We start from the raw sequence: 16,636 nt of genomic DNA, 5'->3' as shown, positions 1-16,636 counted from the left end.
AATAAAAAGCCGATAGTGTTTAAGAACATGTAACATTTGTATCATTAATTTGTGTTTACATTGTCATCAATTTGTATGTATTGTCATTGATTTGTATAAACTAGCTGTCATTACTTTTTACGCATTTAATTGTCGTTCGTGAGTCAGATATCGCATCATCTCGTGTCATCTCCCTACGCTCATCTTATTTTGCCTGTTTTGATGATATTTGTCCTAATTGTGTTATCATTTTGTAAATATTACCAGTGTTTTGTAAAATTCTTTCAGATGGAAAGAAGAAAAAGATGGGATGTGCACATTCTATGAAAGTTGCAAACAAACCAACTGTTTCAGCAAATGTGAAACATTTTGTTACTGACAAACAAAAGCGCATTATCAAAAAAACGTGGAAGATTATGTGTGATGACATCACAGGTCATGGAGTCAAGGTTTTCCTTCGTATCTTCCAGCTCCATCCTCATGTCAAACAGTTGTTCCCGTGTAGGGACGTGGAAGGCGATGATCTGCTTCACGATTCCAATTTCAAGGGCCACGCCTCTAGATTCATGCAAGCGGTAGGAGCAGCAGTGGACAATATTGACGATATCGAGGCCACACTCAAACCATTGTTGATTGGTTTGGGGAGGAATCATATCAAATTTACTGGCTTCAAAAACGAATATTTTAACGCCTTTACGGAAGCCATGATGTACACGTGGCATGAAGAATTACGGGAAACCTTTACCGGCGAGACAAGTCAGGCATGGGCTACCATATTTGAATTCATAATGGGGAACCTCAAGGAAGGCCATGCCGAGGCACTGGCGGACAGCAAAGGTATTCAGAAGGACTACAATCAGGATTCAGATTTCGCTCAAGTCTGTCATTACATTCCTCAATAAAGAGAAAATCAAAGTTCATAGAGTTTCTGATTTCTTTGCTAATTCCATACCCTGAAAACCAAGGATATTCTGCTTATATTGCATCATTACAATTGGACATATTTATTCAGCAGTTTAATGTAATTCATATTTTGCATCGTTTAACATATTTATTGGATTTGAAAATTTACGAAACTCGGGTACGGTTATGCAGTATATGTAACCGTAGTGGTATTTAATGACACAGGCAAACACCCGGTCGTGATCAGTTCGATCTCAACACTCAGACAATGACAGGCAATAATGATGAAGATAGACACTCTGTAAACAGATATAAAACTTCACTTAACACTGAGCAATAATTAGAAATAATAAAGGGACGCAACTCTATATGCATCTGGCTTAAAGGACCACTACCTTTCCGATACGGCTTTTAATTTTTGAAATAGGAATGTAAAACGAGATCAATAATTTTGTAGAATCGCAGAAGTTATTAACTATACGTGTTACTAGCACGCTTATCATCACCTTCAGAACTGTTTAATTAGAATAAATAAAATGTTAATTTTCATAACGCGGGTCGTTTTATGTCTCCCGCCGTCGTCCTAAATGCCGCGCGGAAGTTGACTATCACTGCGCCAGACGGCAAAACAGCGAAATGAATCTCCACTGTTATCGCACATTAGACAGGAAATTTTGCATAGGTTTGGTGTTCTGACCTCATCTTAAGCCATCGATATATATTTTCTTTTGTTATTAATGTTTTTAAGAAACCTTTAAATTTTGCTCCGGAAAGGTAGTGGGCCTTTAAAGATGCTCCACCGCTGACAAATGGTAATTTTTCACTATCAAAAAACAGGAGCAGATATGCAGATTTACGCGTAATATTGAAAACAGTAGAAAGTCTTTTTCTACCGTCTTGGCGCTGTGATAATCAAACTACCGACGCCGGTATACTGACGGCGGGAATCATAAGACGACCCGCGTTATTCTAAAATTTTACATTTTACATTATGAAAAAGTTCATGAGCCGGTATATTTTATGTCGTTTAACGGTAAAGTCTGAACTTGCGCATACACAAAATTATCGATCTCGTTTTATCAGCAAAAATAAAAAGCCGTAAGGTTGTGGGCCCTTTATTTTGACATGGTTTATTTTTGTGTTAGTATTTTTCTTTAGGTTACAAAAATATATACTTTACCAACTACCACCATTGAAAAGTTAATACCCGCAAAACCAAAAGACAAACTAAATATTGTTCAACTGATGAATATCATTTTATGCTCTGTCGGCGGCGGAGCATCTTTAAGATAAGGTTACACATACGAATAATCACAATTATAAATATATGACAAATAATTAATTCACAATAACCTAATCTAAGTTACTGAACTCTATCAAATAGAATTAGAACTTATGCAAGTATAAATATGTAAATACTCACGAAACTATAAATATCACTCTGCTCCAAATACATATTAGATTATAGAAAAAGAATTAATACTTAAAGAAGTAACTAATTAGTAAGTAATTACCTGGGTGTGGCCCAAAGCTCTCATCACCTGATATCATGCCCTTGCTCAACCGCATAGTTTAAGACTATATAAAACAACAGTAGACATCTACTTACAAATAGAACACAAGGAGAAACTGAAATAATATCCCATCCATAAAATCTACAAACATAGGAAAAGGAACTTTACATCTACAAACCTAATTTAAAATATATATACCAAACCAAAGATATTTCAAATATACCAAATAGAAATAGCATATACATTTATACATCCAAATTACCACTAGCATATATAAAACTTAAAAATACAAATACCAGATAAATACAAATAATAAATAGTAAATTAATAATAAATTGATATTAAAATAAGATAAAGGTAACCCTACTACATACAGGTTTTTGACCTAACGGTCATACTGGAAACCAAGCCTGACGTAAAATCTACATCTACGACCTACTAGGATGATAAACTTTCTAGTTACAATAGGGTTTCAAATTTGGCCAACATTACAATTTAGATGAGAAAACAAAATACAAAGCCAAATTCAAGGTCACTTTATGGGTTTTTTTTATCAGATATTAGCAGATTACCCAACTATCATGTACAATCTGATATCATAATAGCTACCTTTGTTTGCCGCTACATTCCTAAATATTAGCTAGACAAGCTCTGATCATCCACTATTCGCATTGGGAAATACATGGTCCCGCGGAAGTCGATATGAAGCATTTCATTTTAGTAGTATTTTTTAGAAACAATACCGAATCAGTATTGTTATTGTGGCGTCACAACCCGGTTGATATTGTACTTCTGAACTCCTTCCGAAACGTTGAGTAAATAAGGGTTGTGTTCTACGATCAACTTGTTTCTTATATTAGAAGTAAGACAAGAGCCTGTCAAAGATTTAGCATATTTAACTCCTGTGACCAAGAATAAAGGTCATTGTCATTCATTTGAACAAACGTGGTAGCCCTACATCTAAGTATGTCATGTCACAGGTCGAATATCAGGTCTCTTAGCATCTTGGTATTGACAAGAGGTCAGTGCAAGTGTCGGTCAAAAATCTGAACCTTTTTAACCACTGTGACCTTGAACGAAGGGTCAAGGCCATTCATTTGAACAAACCTGATAGTCATCATTCAGTCAACACAATATCAGGTCTTTCGGCACTTTCTTTGTAATTTAATTTACAACAATTCAGTCAAAGATTTTAATCTATTTAGATTACCTGTGACCTTGCATAAATGTCAAGTTCATTCATTTAAATAAACTGGATAGCCTATCATCGAAGCATGCCACAGACCTCTTAGATATTGATAATAGTGGTTAAAATATTTTAAAATTTGTGACCCATGACTTTGAATGAAGGTTAAGGCCATTCATTTGATCAAACTTGGTAGCCCTTCATCCCAGCATGTCACAGACCCAATATTAAGTCTCTAGGCCACTTAGTTATTCACATGAAGTCGTTTAAAGATTTAAGCCTGTTTGACCTCGGTGACCCTGAATAAATGTCAAAGTCATTTATTTGAACAACCCTTCATCCCAGCATGCCGTAGGCCCAATATGATTGCCCTGGGCCTTTTGGTTCTTGAGAAGCAGTCGTTTAAAAAGTTTATTTGACAGCCTTCATTTGTCGATCCCAAATGTGAACCTTTTTGGTTGAGATTAAACGGGTAAGTGATGAACTTGGATTAAGTTCAAGGTCATATATTTGAGCAAACTTGGTAGCCCTTCATCTCAGCATGCCCAATATCAAGTCTCTAGGTCACTTAGTTATTCACAAGAAGTCATTTAGAGATTTTGGCCTATTTGACCTCAGTGACCCTGAATTAATGTCTAGGTCATTTATTTGAGCAAACTTGGTAGCCCATCATCTCAGCATGCAGCATAAGATTTTGGTTCATGAGAATCAGCCATTTAAAGATTTTGTCCTATGAAAGTTAAACAAACACGGTTAAAAGAAATGTTCATTTTTTAATTATTAAGGATGTCAAAATCACATAACATGGCACATACTGACTTTATCAAAACATTTTGGCCTTAAATTTGAAATATATAGTTATAAAGCGTAACTCTCTGAGAAGACTGACAAGCTATTTAGGCTTTCCATGTCAAGCATCAAAATAAATACTGTATTTTCTAGGGTAGACATACAATACCATATACATACAACACAGAATCTTCCAGCATGTGTTTTATTTTACATCACATATTCATTAAGTCAAACTTTTCAGTTCAAATGAAAGTAGTCACATCAAATATTGAACACATTTATGTGAATCTTATTCACAGATAAATAATTTCTAATTAAGGAATATAGCATAAGTTTATCTGGGAGAGTTTGAGCATAACTAGTAAATTGTTGTTTTCTCTGCTTGAAACCAGTGTTCTGGATCAGTTTGATTAACATTAGTATATATAGAACAAGTACTTCGAGTAATAGAACCAGAAATCTAAGTAATAGAGCCAGAACATAAGAGTAATAGAACCAGAAATCCAAGTAAGAAAACCAGAAATCTGAGTAATAGATCAGAACTCTAAGAAACAGAATCAAAACTTCGCGTAATAGAACCAGTACTTCGAGAAACAGAACAGGAAATAAGTAATAGACTCAGAATCTGAGTAATAGAACTAGAAATCTAAGTAATAGAACCAGAACTCCAAGTAAGAAAACCAGAAATCTGAGTAATAGATCAGAACTGTAAGAAACAGAATCAAAACTTCGCTTAATAAAACCAGTACTTATAGAAATAGAACAGGAAATAAGTAATAGACTCAAAACTCTGAGTAATAGAACTAGAAATCTAAGAAATAGACTCAGAACTCCCGAGTAATAGAACTAGAAATCTAAGTAATAGAACCAGAAATCTAAGTAATAGAACCAGAACTCTGAGTAATAGAACAAGAACTCAGAGTAATAAACTAAGACGTCTGAGTAATAGACTCAGACAACCGAGTAAGAGACCCAGGCAAAGGAGAAATAGAACTAGAAATCTAAATCATATAACCAGAAGTAAAATCTGAGTTATATAACCAGAACTCAGAATAATAGAGCCAGAACACTCTGAGTAATAGAACTAATATTGCAAATTATCCAAAAATTGTGATGTACTGGGATATGCTACAGTACACACTGGACACTGATTATGAGCTTGACCAAGTCACAAAGTATAAAAAGCTGATATCAAAAAGCATTATGGAAAGATTATGGCATTTATATGGCAAACAATAGAGCATAGGTAATATCATCTAACTTGCACATCACATAATTGTTGTATAGTCTTATGTCATATTGACCATCTTTTAATATTTTATATAGATCACAATTGAATCAAACAGATGAATGACAAAATCAGTCTATGTAATCAATGCACAAGTGTCATAGTTTTTTATTCATGATTTTTGCACCAGAAATACTGCACCAGAGTATGACTGTGGTAATTATATTTTCTGTACATTGCTATGTAACCATTACGGTAATTGTGCAAATCTATCATTGTGTTGACTCGATTAACGATCTCATATGCACTAAAATTTGATTGTATCAAAATAAGTCTGTTTATAGTAAAAACACCCAATATTATATTGTCACAGTCTGTGTTAAATATAAAACATTCTGGTACTCAATAGTGTCACAGTCTGTGTTATGTATATAACATTCTAGCACTCAATATTGTCACAGTCTGTGTTATGTGTATATAACATTCTAGTACTCAATATTGTCAGTCTGTGTTATGTATATATAACATTCTAGTATTCAATATTGTCAGTCTGTGTTATGTATATATAACATTCTAGTACTCAGTATTGTCTCAGTCTGTGTTATGTATATATAACATTCTAGTACTCAGTATTGTCACAGTCTGTGTTATGTATATATAACATTCTAGTGCTCAATATTGTCACAGTCTGTGTTATGTATATAACATTCTAGTACTCAATATTGTCACAGTCTGTCTTATGTATATATAACATTCTAATACTCAATATTGTCATAGTCTATGTTATGTATATATGACATTCTAGTACTCAATATTGTCTCAGTCTGTGTTATGTATATATAACATTCTAGTACTCAATATTGTCATAGTCTGTGTTATGTATATATAACATTCTAGTACTCAATATTGTCACAGTCTGTGTTATGTATATAACATTCTAGTACTCAATATTGTCACAGTCTGTGTTATGTATATAACATTCTAGTACTCAATATTGTCACAGTCTGTGTTATGTATATATAACATTCTAGTACTCATATTTGTCACAGTCTGTGTTATGTATATATAACATTCTAGTACTCAATATTGTCTCAGTCTGTGTTATGTATATATAACATTCTAGTACTCAATATTGTCACAGTCTGTGTTATGTATATATAACATTCTAGTACTCAATATTGTCACAGTCTGTGTTATGTATATATAACATTCTAGTACTCAATATTGTCACAGTCTGTGTTATGTATATATAACATTCTAGTACTCAATATTGTCTCAGTCTGTGTTATGTATATATAACATTCTAGTACTCAATATTGTCTCAGTCTGTGTTATGTATATATAACATTCTAGTACTCAATATTGTCACAGTCTGTGTTATGTATATAACATTCTAGTACTCATTGTCACAGTCTGTGTATTTATATAACATTCTAGTACTCAATATTGTCACAGTCTGTGTTATGTATATATAACATTCTAGTACTCTATTGTACAGTCTGTTTATTTATTTCTAGTACTCAGTCTGTCTGTGTTATGTATATATAACATTCTAGTACTCATATTGTCACAGTCTGTGTTATGTATATATAACATTCTAGTACTCATATTGTCACAGTCTGTGTTATGTATATATAAATTCTATACTCAATATTGTCACAGTCTGTGTTATGTATATATTTCTAGTACAATTTGTCAGTCATGTCTCAGTCTCATATTGTCCAGTCTGTGTTATGTATATAACATTCTAGTACTCAATATTGTCACAGTCTGTGTATGTATGTATATAACATTCTAGTACTCAATATTGTCACAGTCTGTGTTATGTATATATAACATTCTAGTACTCAATATTGTCACAGTCTGTGTTATGTTTATATAACATTCTAGTACTCAATATTGTCACAGTCTGTGTTATGTATATATAACATTCTAGTACCCAACATTGTCTCAGTCAGAGTTATGTATATAACATTCTAGTACTCAATATTGTCACAGTCTGTGTAATGTGTATATAACATCCTAGTACCCAATGTTGTCAGTCTGTGTAATATATATATAACATTCTAGTACCAAATATTGTCTCAGTCTGTGTTATGTATATAACATTCCAGTACTCAATATTGTCACAGCCTGTGTTATGTTTATATAACATTCTAGTACTCAATATTGTCACAGTCTGTGTTATGTATATATAACATTCTAGTATTCAATATTGTCTCAGTCTGTATTATGCATATAACATTCTAGTACTTGATACACATTTGTTATGCATACAAACATCTTTTATGTAAACAGTTTGGCTCATCAATAATTAACTGCATCAGAATGTTACATACCATATACCTGGTTATACCTTACATGTGAACTCTATTGATTTTCATCTTAAGAGTAATCTACCACCTCCCACCTAGATATCGAAATCTCTTACTTACTACATCATGGCAAAGCTGTATAAGTTAATGAATTTTTACTTCATTACTGCAGTCATTATATAAATATTGAAAAATCAACAGCAAACCAAGCTAGGTATTTCTCAATACAATCACTTACCCTCTAAATACTTTCTAAGATGCCATCATTTTATCTCATAAATATTATTGTGAATCCATTTTGTTTATGGTGAAAATTTGTTTTTGAACCATTGCAAAATGTCGCCAAAATAGTTACTGCAATACTTGCCTTTTCGAGGTATAAATCTATAGTTTTTCAGTTTTTAAACATCAGAGATTATAACATACACACGTCTGATAATAACGAGAAAAAATGCATGATTTAAAGCTGGACTTGGAATATATATGAACACCTAAAACCATAAAAACAAGCTTCAGGTTATCACTTACCGTTTACAGTATGCAACTTTCAAACCAGTTTTGGCGCATTCACTGAATGTCCTCTATGAACTCCTTTTGATACATTTAATGCAAAAAACAGCAAAAATGTTTTTTTAAAATAATTCCACCGGTGTCAGTACATGTTTTATCTGGTATTTAACTTATAACCCACACAACATAAAATTGGCCTTTTTTTGAAAGACACAAGTACAGCACATTCACTAAAATAAATTTACAATAATGAATAATATATATACTTGGTATATAATCATAGATTTCTTTAGTCATTCTTAGAATAACTGACATGACAAATACATTTGATATTTAATCAATTTACATTACAAATTAAAGCTTTATATCACAAAGTGAAAATTCTCTTCAATAAGTACAAATATTCACTGGGTACTACATTTATATACAATATATACACACACAGGTAAATAATTATTGAATTGATTGCAGTATAAACATTGTGAAATGAACACATTTTTTAAGAAGTCCAAAACAAAAGTTATGTTTTATATAAAGGAGAGTCCAGGCCATGATATACATACACATTTAATTTATATCTGGAGAGTCAAGGTCAATCTAAACATGAGGGTCAAGGTCAAGGGTCAACACCAATCTGAAGTCTAAACATAAGGGTCAAAGTCAATGTGAAGTTTAAATAAGAGGTCAAAATCAATCTACACTCTTAAGAATCAAGGGCAGACAACTGGAGTCTAAATTTAAACATAACAATCAATTGCAAGGTCAATATGGGGTCTAAACATGGCTTGAATAGTGTCAAACTTGATTCTAAACACTGAAGGTCAAGGCCAGGGACTCACAAACATTGGGGTCAAGGTCAATCTGGTACCAACTATATAGAGAGTGTGTAGATGGACTAGTTCCAAATTATAATATATATAGTTCACTCTGGCAATATGTACGATATTGTATGCCTGCATCTATGTAACAGATAATGAATCAATTATATAAATTCAAGCGAAAAGGAAATTAATTTACTCACAAAATTGGCAAAAAAATATCCAATGCAAAACAAGGCAAAAAAGAATCCCTCTTTTCCTGAACATCTGAACGTATCTTGTGTCTACAGATTAATATGGCTTTTTAGAAGACTTTATCAAAATTAATCATGTTTTAAAGAATTTCATTTAGGCCATGCAACTTTTTTCTAGTGTTGTCAGTAACTGGACTGACATTTAAGAATTGGTGCCTACCCATAAATTTTTCATCAAGTCGCTCATAAATGAAAAAAACACTAACTATAAGTGTACATATTGTATCTACATATTGTATCTATATATTTTGTCTATATTGGAGATACCAAGATTACTCTAGGAATCAAATCCATCAGGTTAGATTAAGTCTTAATTTCAAATCAAGGGACACAAATATTATTTCCTTAGGCCTAACATTAATTAAGGATCCAGCTGCCCAACACAAGAATAATAGAATTGAAATTCCTTATTGATTCAGAATCTTGAATGCAATTATCTACAATGTACCATTATGCTTCACAAAAATCATATGGTTCTGTAACTTTGTTTAAGATTTTCTTTTAATAATCAAATAATTTTAGGCCTTATTATAAAAGTTTTGTAGTTTTGCATCAGACCTCCAGCCATCAAAGACAATTAGCCTCTTTAGGACTAACTCATCCCTACTCTACTAAATCTACTTTGTCGGGGTTTCAACAATGGCAAATTCATTGAACAAAAGAAAGTCTTTTAAGGATTTAGGAAGCAACATTTTCTTAATATTATCATCAATACTGGCGGGTATGGTGTTTCTGATTGAAATACGACAAATTTCCTTTAAGGAATACAACGGGTAGAGCATGCTCTGAATCCATGGTGATATCTTGTCATAACTACTACAAATGTTCAGCTGCTGCATCTTGTATGTCAGCTGTGCACTTTGACCTGAAGGTTGAAATCCAGCAGCCAATAAGAGACGCCAGGACATCAACTCTTTGCTGTAAGGACCAATCACTTCTGGGTTTTCCAGAATGGATTTTGAAAAGCTTAATGATACCAGTTCTGTCATTTCCTCGGGTGTAAGGGACGCTCCATATGACAGGAGCAAGCGTATCTTCTCCACAGAGTTGTGAACATAAGCGAAGATAAGCGGTTTTTGCTTCCTCCATCCACCACCTTTATTCACATCAGCGCCTTTCTCCAAAAGAAGTTTGACAATGTTACATGGCACATTGACCGAGGAGCAGGCTGCCCCCAGAGGTGTACATTGATTATCGTCTAGCATATTGATATCCATGCCAAGGTCTAATAGTTCTCGTATCAGCTCGGCATCTTTGTATTGCACAGCAGTTGGCAACAGAGTTGCTTTGGTGATGTCTGCATTGGCCTGCAGCAGGACCTGTAGTGAAATATATTTACCAAATAAATTAAAATAGGATGAAAGAAAAAAATTCTAATTTCACACTTGGGAAGTAAATTATATATACAGTGATATCATGCACATGTATGTACAGTTATACATACTAGACATGAAATAATCATATCACAAAAACTAGTACACCAAACTGTAGATCTCCACCCTTAAATTATAAATCAATTACACCTGTATGAAGTTAGATAGGAAATAACTGCATTATAAAAACTATAGTAAATGTACATTCTGTATTTCAGTTGTATTAAATCACATTTTAGCCCTTTTCAAATCAGACATGTAAATATATGATCATTCTGCTTATATCATATTCATTTTTTTCTGTCGATAGTTAGTTAAGCAATTATTATGAATGCACATACAAATATCTCAATGCACTAATATGATCATATTTGATTGAAAGTTTGTGCTAAAATTTGATTGTACCAGAATACGTTTGTTTTTATGTATAGTATTGCTTATAGTTTTCCTCTGAAGCAGTATAAACAAACCTTTGTGATTTGTATCGGAGGGAAATGGCTAGGATCACTCTGACCTAGATTGCTGGATCCCGGACGATGAGTCCAGAATTTAGCATTTCGACACGTAACTCTGATTGGACAATCCCCATCAACAGTCTGGATATTGACATCACACTGATGCTGCACCAACAGCATCACCATATCTAGATCATCTGCCTCACAGGCCGTGAACAAAGCTGTCCGACCCATATTGTCCTTCCAATCAACATTTGCACCACTGTCCAACAAAAACTGTAGAATTTGTAAATACTCATGTGTCTTATCGTCGTCATTTCCATCTATTATTTTATCCCCTCCTTCACAAGTGTAATGGAGAGCTGTCTTGCCATCATTTCCTGAAGCACCAATATCTACTCCATCCCGCACTAACAGTTTCACCAGCTCTACATTGCCTTGTTTACAGGCCTGACTCAAGGGCGTCAGGCTACTCGTGTCATCAGGCATCAGACCGGGACAGTCTAGCGACTCGAACCCGGTCTCTGATCCATCACATGTTGCCATATCCTCTCAAGTCACAAAAGGGGTCATCTGCAAACACACAAGCATGTATCACATTAAAATAATCTTAAATGTTTCATCTTAAGTTACAAAATAATGTACAGTAAATTCAATTACATCCGTCAATAAGGTCTAGAGAAATTGATAATTATTATAGCTAGCATGTTCAAATGTTTCCGTAGGTGCATGTGTAAGTTGCTCTCTTTGAAGTCTTCAAAAGAAGTATTTGCAAGCCTGTGATAGGTCAAATTTTTTTCTCTTGAATTGCCTTCAGTTTTTCTATGAGACAGTCCTGAGGTGAATATAACGTCAATCTGTATGGTACCTTTATGCAATTTTTGGAGGAATTTTACGCCTTTCATCTAACAGTCCACACATGTGACGTCACACTCTCGAATCCGTGATGTCACAAGCTTCAGACAATCAATGTTATTAGAAAGGTGTACATTCAGTCATTTATCATGCATTGCTTGGTTGTTGTTTTAAATATTAAAATGTTATGTACCGATTGATCATTGGTCTTTTTTATATAACCGAACAATAGTTTTACACGGAATGACTAAATTTGAAGTGTATATGAAATGGTCAATCGGCTTTGAACCAGGAGGCCCAAGACGGGATAAATTTATAGTGAACGCATTTATAGATGGTTTTATCATATCTTAGAGGTTTGAGGAAAAAACCTGTTACCGGTAAGGTATCAAGATCAGATGTCTCAGGCTAAGATTTTGTAATATCCCAACCTTGGCTAACGCCTCAATTGGGATTATGTTACAAAATCTTAGCCCTCGACTGAGATAACCTAATCTCGATCACTTACAAGTAATTTTTTTATTAATCTCCAGGCTAACATGGCCCTACTCCAACAATGTTAGAGGTATAGCACAAGGCAACTTCGCTAGCCAAGGGTATTAAGTCCGATTCTCTTCCTACTACCCTTGGCATATCTCACTTCAGAACAGGTGTTTTTGCTTTCAAATTCTGATTGGATGCGGCTAGGTTCAGGCGACCAATGAAAACACAGCTTTGATTTGTCAACAAAACTGAACTGAAGCGGTAGTATAGTGACCTACATTTGTATAATGAGGCATCAGACATGACTGTCAACATCAACTTCTAGCGAAGTTATATTACTATCTATTTAATCAATTAGATGTTTTATACCAGCAAAATGAACGTCTTGGAGACGTTGCTCTCTAAACAGATTGGAAAGTATGTGCGTGGTTTATGTTTCACAAATTAAACAATTAAAAGATATACTACGATCTCGTTACAAAATTGGACACTGCAGAACTTCTGCATGAAACGCAAAAACTGGTGTCCGAACTCACTCACTAATAAACAAATGACTCACACACATGTTCATCTTTGGTATTTTGAATCTGTCGCAAACAACACGCGTGTTTCATAGGGCGCTGCCATTTTTTCAATCATACAACAATGATACGAGCTTTTTAATTGGTTGCTTATTACGTAAAACGAAGGGGCGCAACTGCGGTGATCCAGCAGGTGGCGCAGTGCGGGACTACCCGTTCTGAAGTCAGATATGCCAAGGGTAAAAGTAGAGTATCGGCTTATACCTTATACCCTTGGCTAGCGAAGTTGAGCACAAGGAGACACTTTTGAAACATTACACCTTGTCTAACAAAGTAATGTCCGATAAAAAAAACGGCTGACCAGTCAACTCTCATGTTATGGGAGTAACATGGCCCCTACATTTAAATGTATTTGTGTGTTATTAATTAATATACATTTCATTTTAATAAAATTACCAGTCTAAGCTTTATAAATACACTGTATAAAAACGCCAAATTTAGATTTATTCACAGTGATATGCCGATGTTAGACTTGAGCATCTATCTGTTACATGACCAGATGCGTAGTTAGTATGTTCATTATGTAACCATGTCTCGGTGCATGCAAAATTAACAAAATTTTAGTAAACATAATAATATTCAATGTACTGTACCTACGTTTAAATGAAATGTTTCAATGCAAATTACACAAACAATTGCAACATGTTCTGCTAGAAAAAACACAGAAAAAAACATGTGGAAAAAACAACCTTGCATACAAAATTAATCATGCCTCCAAAAAATAACAGAACTGTGAACTCACGCCACACGTAAATTAGGTCAGGGTTACCGAATCCTGTTTCATGATAACAAACTGCATATTCCCATTGTAAGGGAATTGTTCAATAAATTCTAAAATAATAAATTAATACAAATAAGTATACTCACACTTAAGTTTAACCTTGTGTGAATCGAACGGCAAGAGAGAGACTATTGACTTCGGATTGCAGACGACCTATATCGTCTAACCGAGTTTCGTTTCATGCAGAAAGCACATGCAAATCACAACTTCCTGTTGTCAAATTGTGGAACTCTTCAGTGTTTTTATCTGTTTATTGCGGAAAATGCCGAAGGTTCACGAATGATCCCGATTGTGCGCTATGAATAGTTTAAACATTTTTTATATTGTTTAAACGTTTTAGAACTCCTGATTTAAAAAAAAGGATAAAAATCATAGTAGTTTAGTACCATGTAGAGTATGATTTTTATCGGGTTTTTTAATCTATAGCTCCAAAATGTCTAAAAATTGTCTTAATTATATAATCTATAACTAATTCTCAGATCCCTGTGGTCAACATCTCAATATTTTCGATTTTGTAGACTAAACAAAGTTTTCTTCTTTTGCGTCTCTCAGAAACTGTCTCAATGCACTTTCCTAATATAAAACTGAAACAGTTACACAAAGGTAAACCAGTAATACTTGTTGCCGTACCAAACACCCATCCCAAAGCTCGCATGCATATTCTAAAATGGGTAAAATAAAAGATTTGTAAATACGGAGTAGAGCATCTCTTTTTAAAATAAATTTTAATTTTCGTTAACATGAAGTTCCCCCCGCCCCCCCCCCCCCCCCCCCCCCCCCCCCCCCCCCCCCCCGTGTGTATAAAAACCCAAATACATCAAGGTCAAAGTACTTTAAATGAATATCGCGGGTATTGTAAAACTGAAGAAAAAAAATATCAGCATGTACTAGAAAGAAACTGCAATTTGGTATTTTTGACTGAGTTTCCATGGTAACAGAATTCCGAAAATTGAAGGCACAGCTACTAGTATCCCGTCTTTGCATATTACAGAGTAAGCTCCCTTGCGGGTAGGTATCGATTGTTACGTCAATATTTTGTGAGCGCAAATCACGTCGTTTTCTCCGAAACGTATGACACATGACGTCACAATCAATACATACCCGCAAGTGCAGATATCTCCGTAATATGCAAATTAAATATCAAAGAAACACAATTTAACAAAGCATGGCAATTTATTGACTCGTGCCCTATCCGGGCCTCGAACTCACGATCTATGGTACCAAATCGTCTAGCCAAACCAAGCATTTGCCTTCTACCACTGCGCCACATCCACATCCCCTACGCAAATTAGGATACTTGACTGATATATACAGACAGTTTCATGGAACTGTGTTCAATGGTTTTGGAGTTATAGCCCGGAAATAAAAGAAACAGTAATTTGGTATTTTTGACTAAAGTTGACGAGCCCAAAACTATATCCCCCGCAAACGCGTTTCGCGGGGGATAACAAGAAATAATAAAGGTCCCAAAATCGAGCCTTGAGACACTCCTACTTCAAAAGTACATAAATAAGAAGAAGCATTGGTAAATGGAAAATTCACTCAGGCTAAAAATTTTACATAATCAGAAGCAAAATATGGCATAAATGTATTATTCTACATTTCTTATGAAACATAGAGCATAAAATATTGACAAATTCCACGTCATTGTTTAGTATTTTAATTGATACCGTTGTACATACCAGAGACAAAGACACACACGTCAAACAAATGAATTTCATAACAACTGAGGAGGTGATAAACTGATTTTTTAGGCAAGAAAATTCACCTAGTAAGGTAAACACACTACTGTCAGAGCGATTTGAGCAGTTCTAGACAAAAGTTTCATTGCTCTACGTGCAATGGACAGGGTTCGGCATACAAGATGTTTCGACCACAACGTGTAATGGCGGACAGCAAGCGAATTTGAACGTTTCATACGCATTTCACCACCATGGGCTTTTCTGGCATATTACAGTAAAACCGGCTGATCTAATTTCCATTAGAACTGGGTTTTTTTCCCGATATGTGTACAAATCTTAATGCTCTCTTTGACTGAATTGTCCCTTTAAAATGGGAATGTATAACTTGATTGAAATTTTTAGAGTCGCAAAAGGTATAAATTTACCATAAATACTATTAACTACATTCATAATCATCTCCTAAACAATATAATTCAATCAAATCCAATGTTAATTTCATAACGCTGGTCGTCTTATGCTTCCGGCCTTCGTCCTAATTTACCGTGCGTTAGGTGACTGCGCCGACGGCAAAACACCGAAATAAAGCTACATGTACACTGTTAACATAGAGAACGCAAAAAAAAAACTCTTTTATAGAAAAACGACATTTGTTTCTATCCCCATACATCACATCCAGTCTGCTATCTTGACGTTTGATCAAAGCTCAGCGTTATAAAGACGTCAATTAATAGTGACGTCATAATAGATTCACGTTCAATCTCGCGCCACTTACAAAGTGCCCGCTTCCCCGAACAAATATATACAGCCTAGTACCCATGCATGTGTGTAGTCAATCAGAACCTGTATTCTGTCACGGTATGTACTAAATCGTGGTACACCGAGGATGACATTCATGGGTTACTATCACTGTCGCTAGATTCAAGAGTC

The 16,636-nt window shown here is 34.5% G+C and overlaps 2 protein-coding genes across 3 annotated transcripts; one reads left to right on the top strand and one right to left on the bottom strand.

The window, feature by feature from the left end:
* Positions 1 to 284: 284 nt before the first annotated feature.
* Positions 285 to 881, top strand: LOC138327131 (neuroglobin-like). The gene has a single exon (XM_069273115.1). The coding sequence runs from the start codon at positions 285 to 287 to the stop codon at positions 879 to 881; it is 597 nt and encodes a 198-aa protein (XP_069129216.1).
* A 6,934-nt stretch (positions 882 to 7,815) lies between these two features.
* On the bottom strand, positions 7,816 to 14,272 carry LOC138328077 (ankyrin repeat and SOCS box protein 2-like). Of its 2 annotated transcripts, none has more exons than XM_069274687.1 (3): positions 14,114 to 14,272; positions 11,343 to 11,900; positions 7,816 to 10,818 (listed from the first exon to the last, which is right to left on the bottom strand). In XM_069274687.1, exons 2-3 carry the CDS (start codon positions 11,871 to 11,873, stop codon positions 10,117 to 10,119), a joined length of 1,233 nt encoding a protein of 410 aa, XP_069130788.1. In that variant the 5' UTR covers positions 11,874 to 11,900; positions 14,114 to 14,272; the 3' UTR covers positions 7,816 to 10,116. The 2 variants fall into 2 exon arrangements, with proteins under 2 accessions (XP_069130788.1, XP_069130789.1); XM_069274688.1 differs by lacking the exon at positions 14,114 to 14,272 and adding an exon at positions 13,936 to 14,003.
* Between the last annotated feature and the right edge of the window lie 2,364 nt (positions 14,273 to 16,636).

Source organism: Argopecten irradians, chromosome 7 (assembly GCF_041381155.1).
Source record: "Argopecten irradians isolate NY chromosome 7, Ai_NY, whole genome shotgun sequence".
Lineage (NCBI taxonomy): Eukaryota > Metazoa > Mollusca > Bivalvia > Pectinida > Pectinidae > Argopecten > Argopecten irradians.
The sequence above is the reverse complement of the archived record's forward strand: the minus strand, read 5'-3'. Positions and strand labels throughout refer to the sequence as shown.

Coding starts and splice junctions, on each gene's coding strand:
- LOC138328077 (XM_069274687.1), bottom strand. CDS start 11,873: ATGGCAACATGTGATGGATCAGAGACCGGGTTCGAGTCGCTAGACTGT. Junction 10,819..11,342: donor CTCCGATACAAATCACAAAG/GTTTGTTTATAC, acceptor ATTTCACTACAG/GTCCTGCTGCAGGCCAATGC.
- LOC138327131 (XM_069273115.1), top strand. CDS start 285: ATGGGATGTGCACATTCTATGAAAGTTGCAAACAAACCAACTGTTTCA.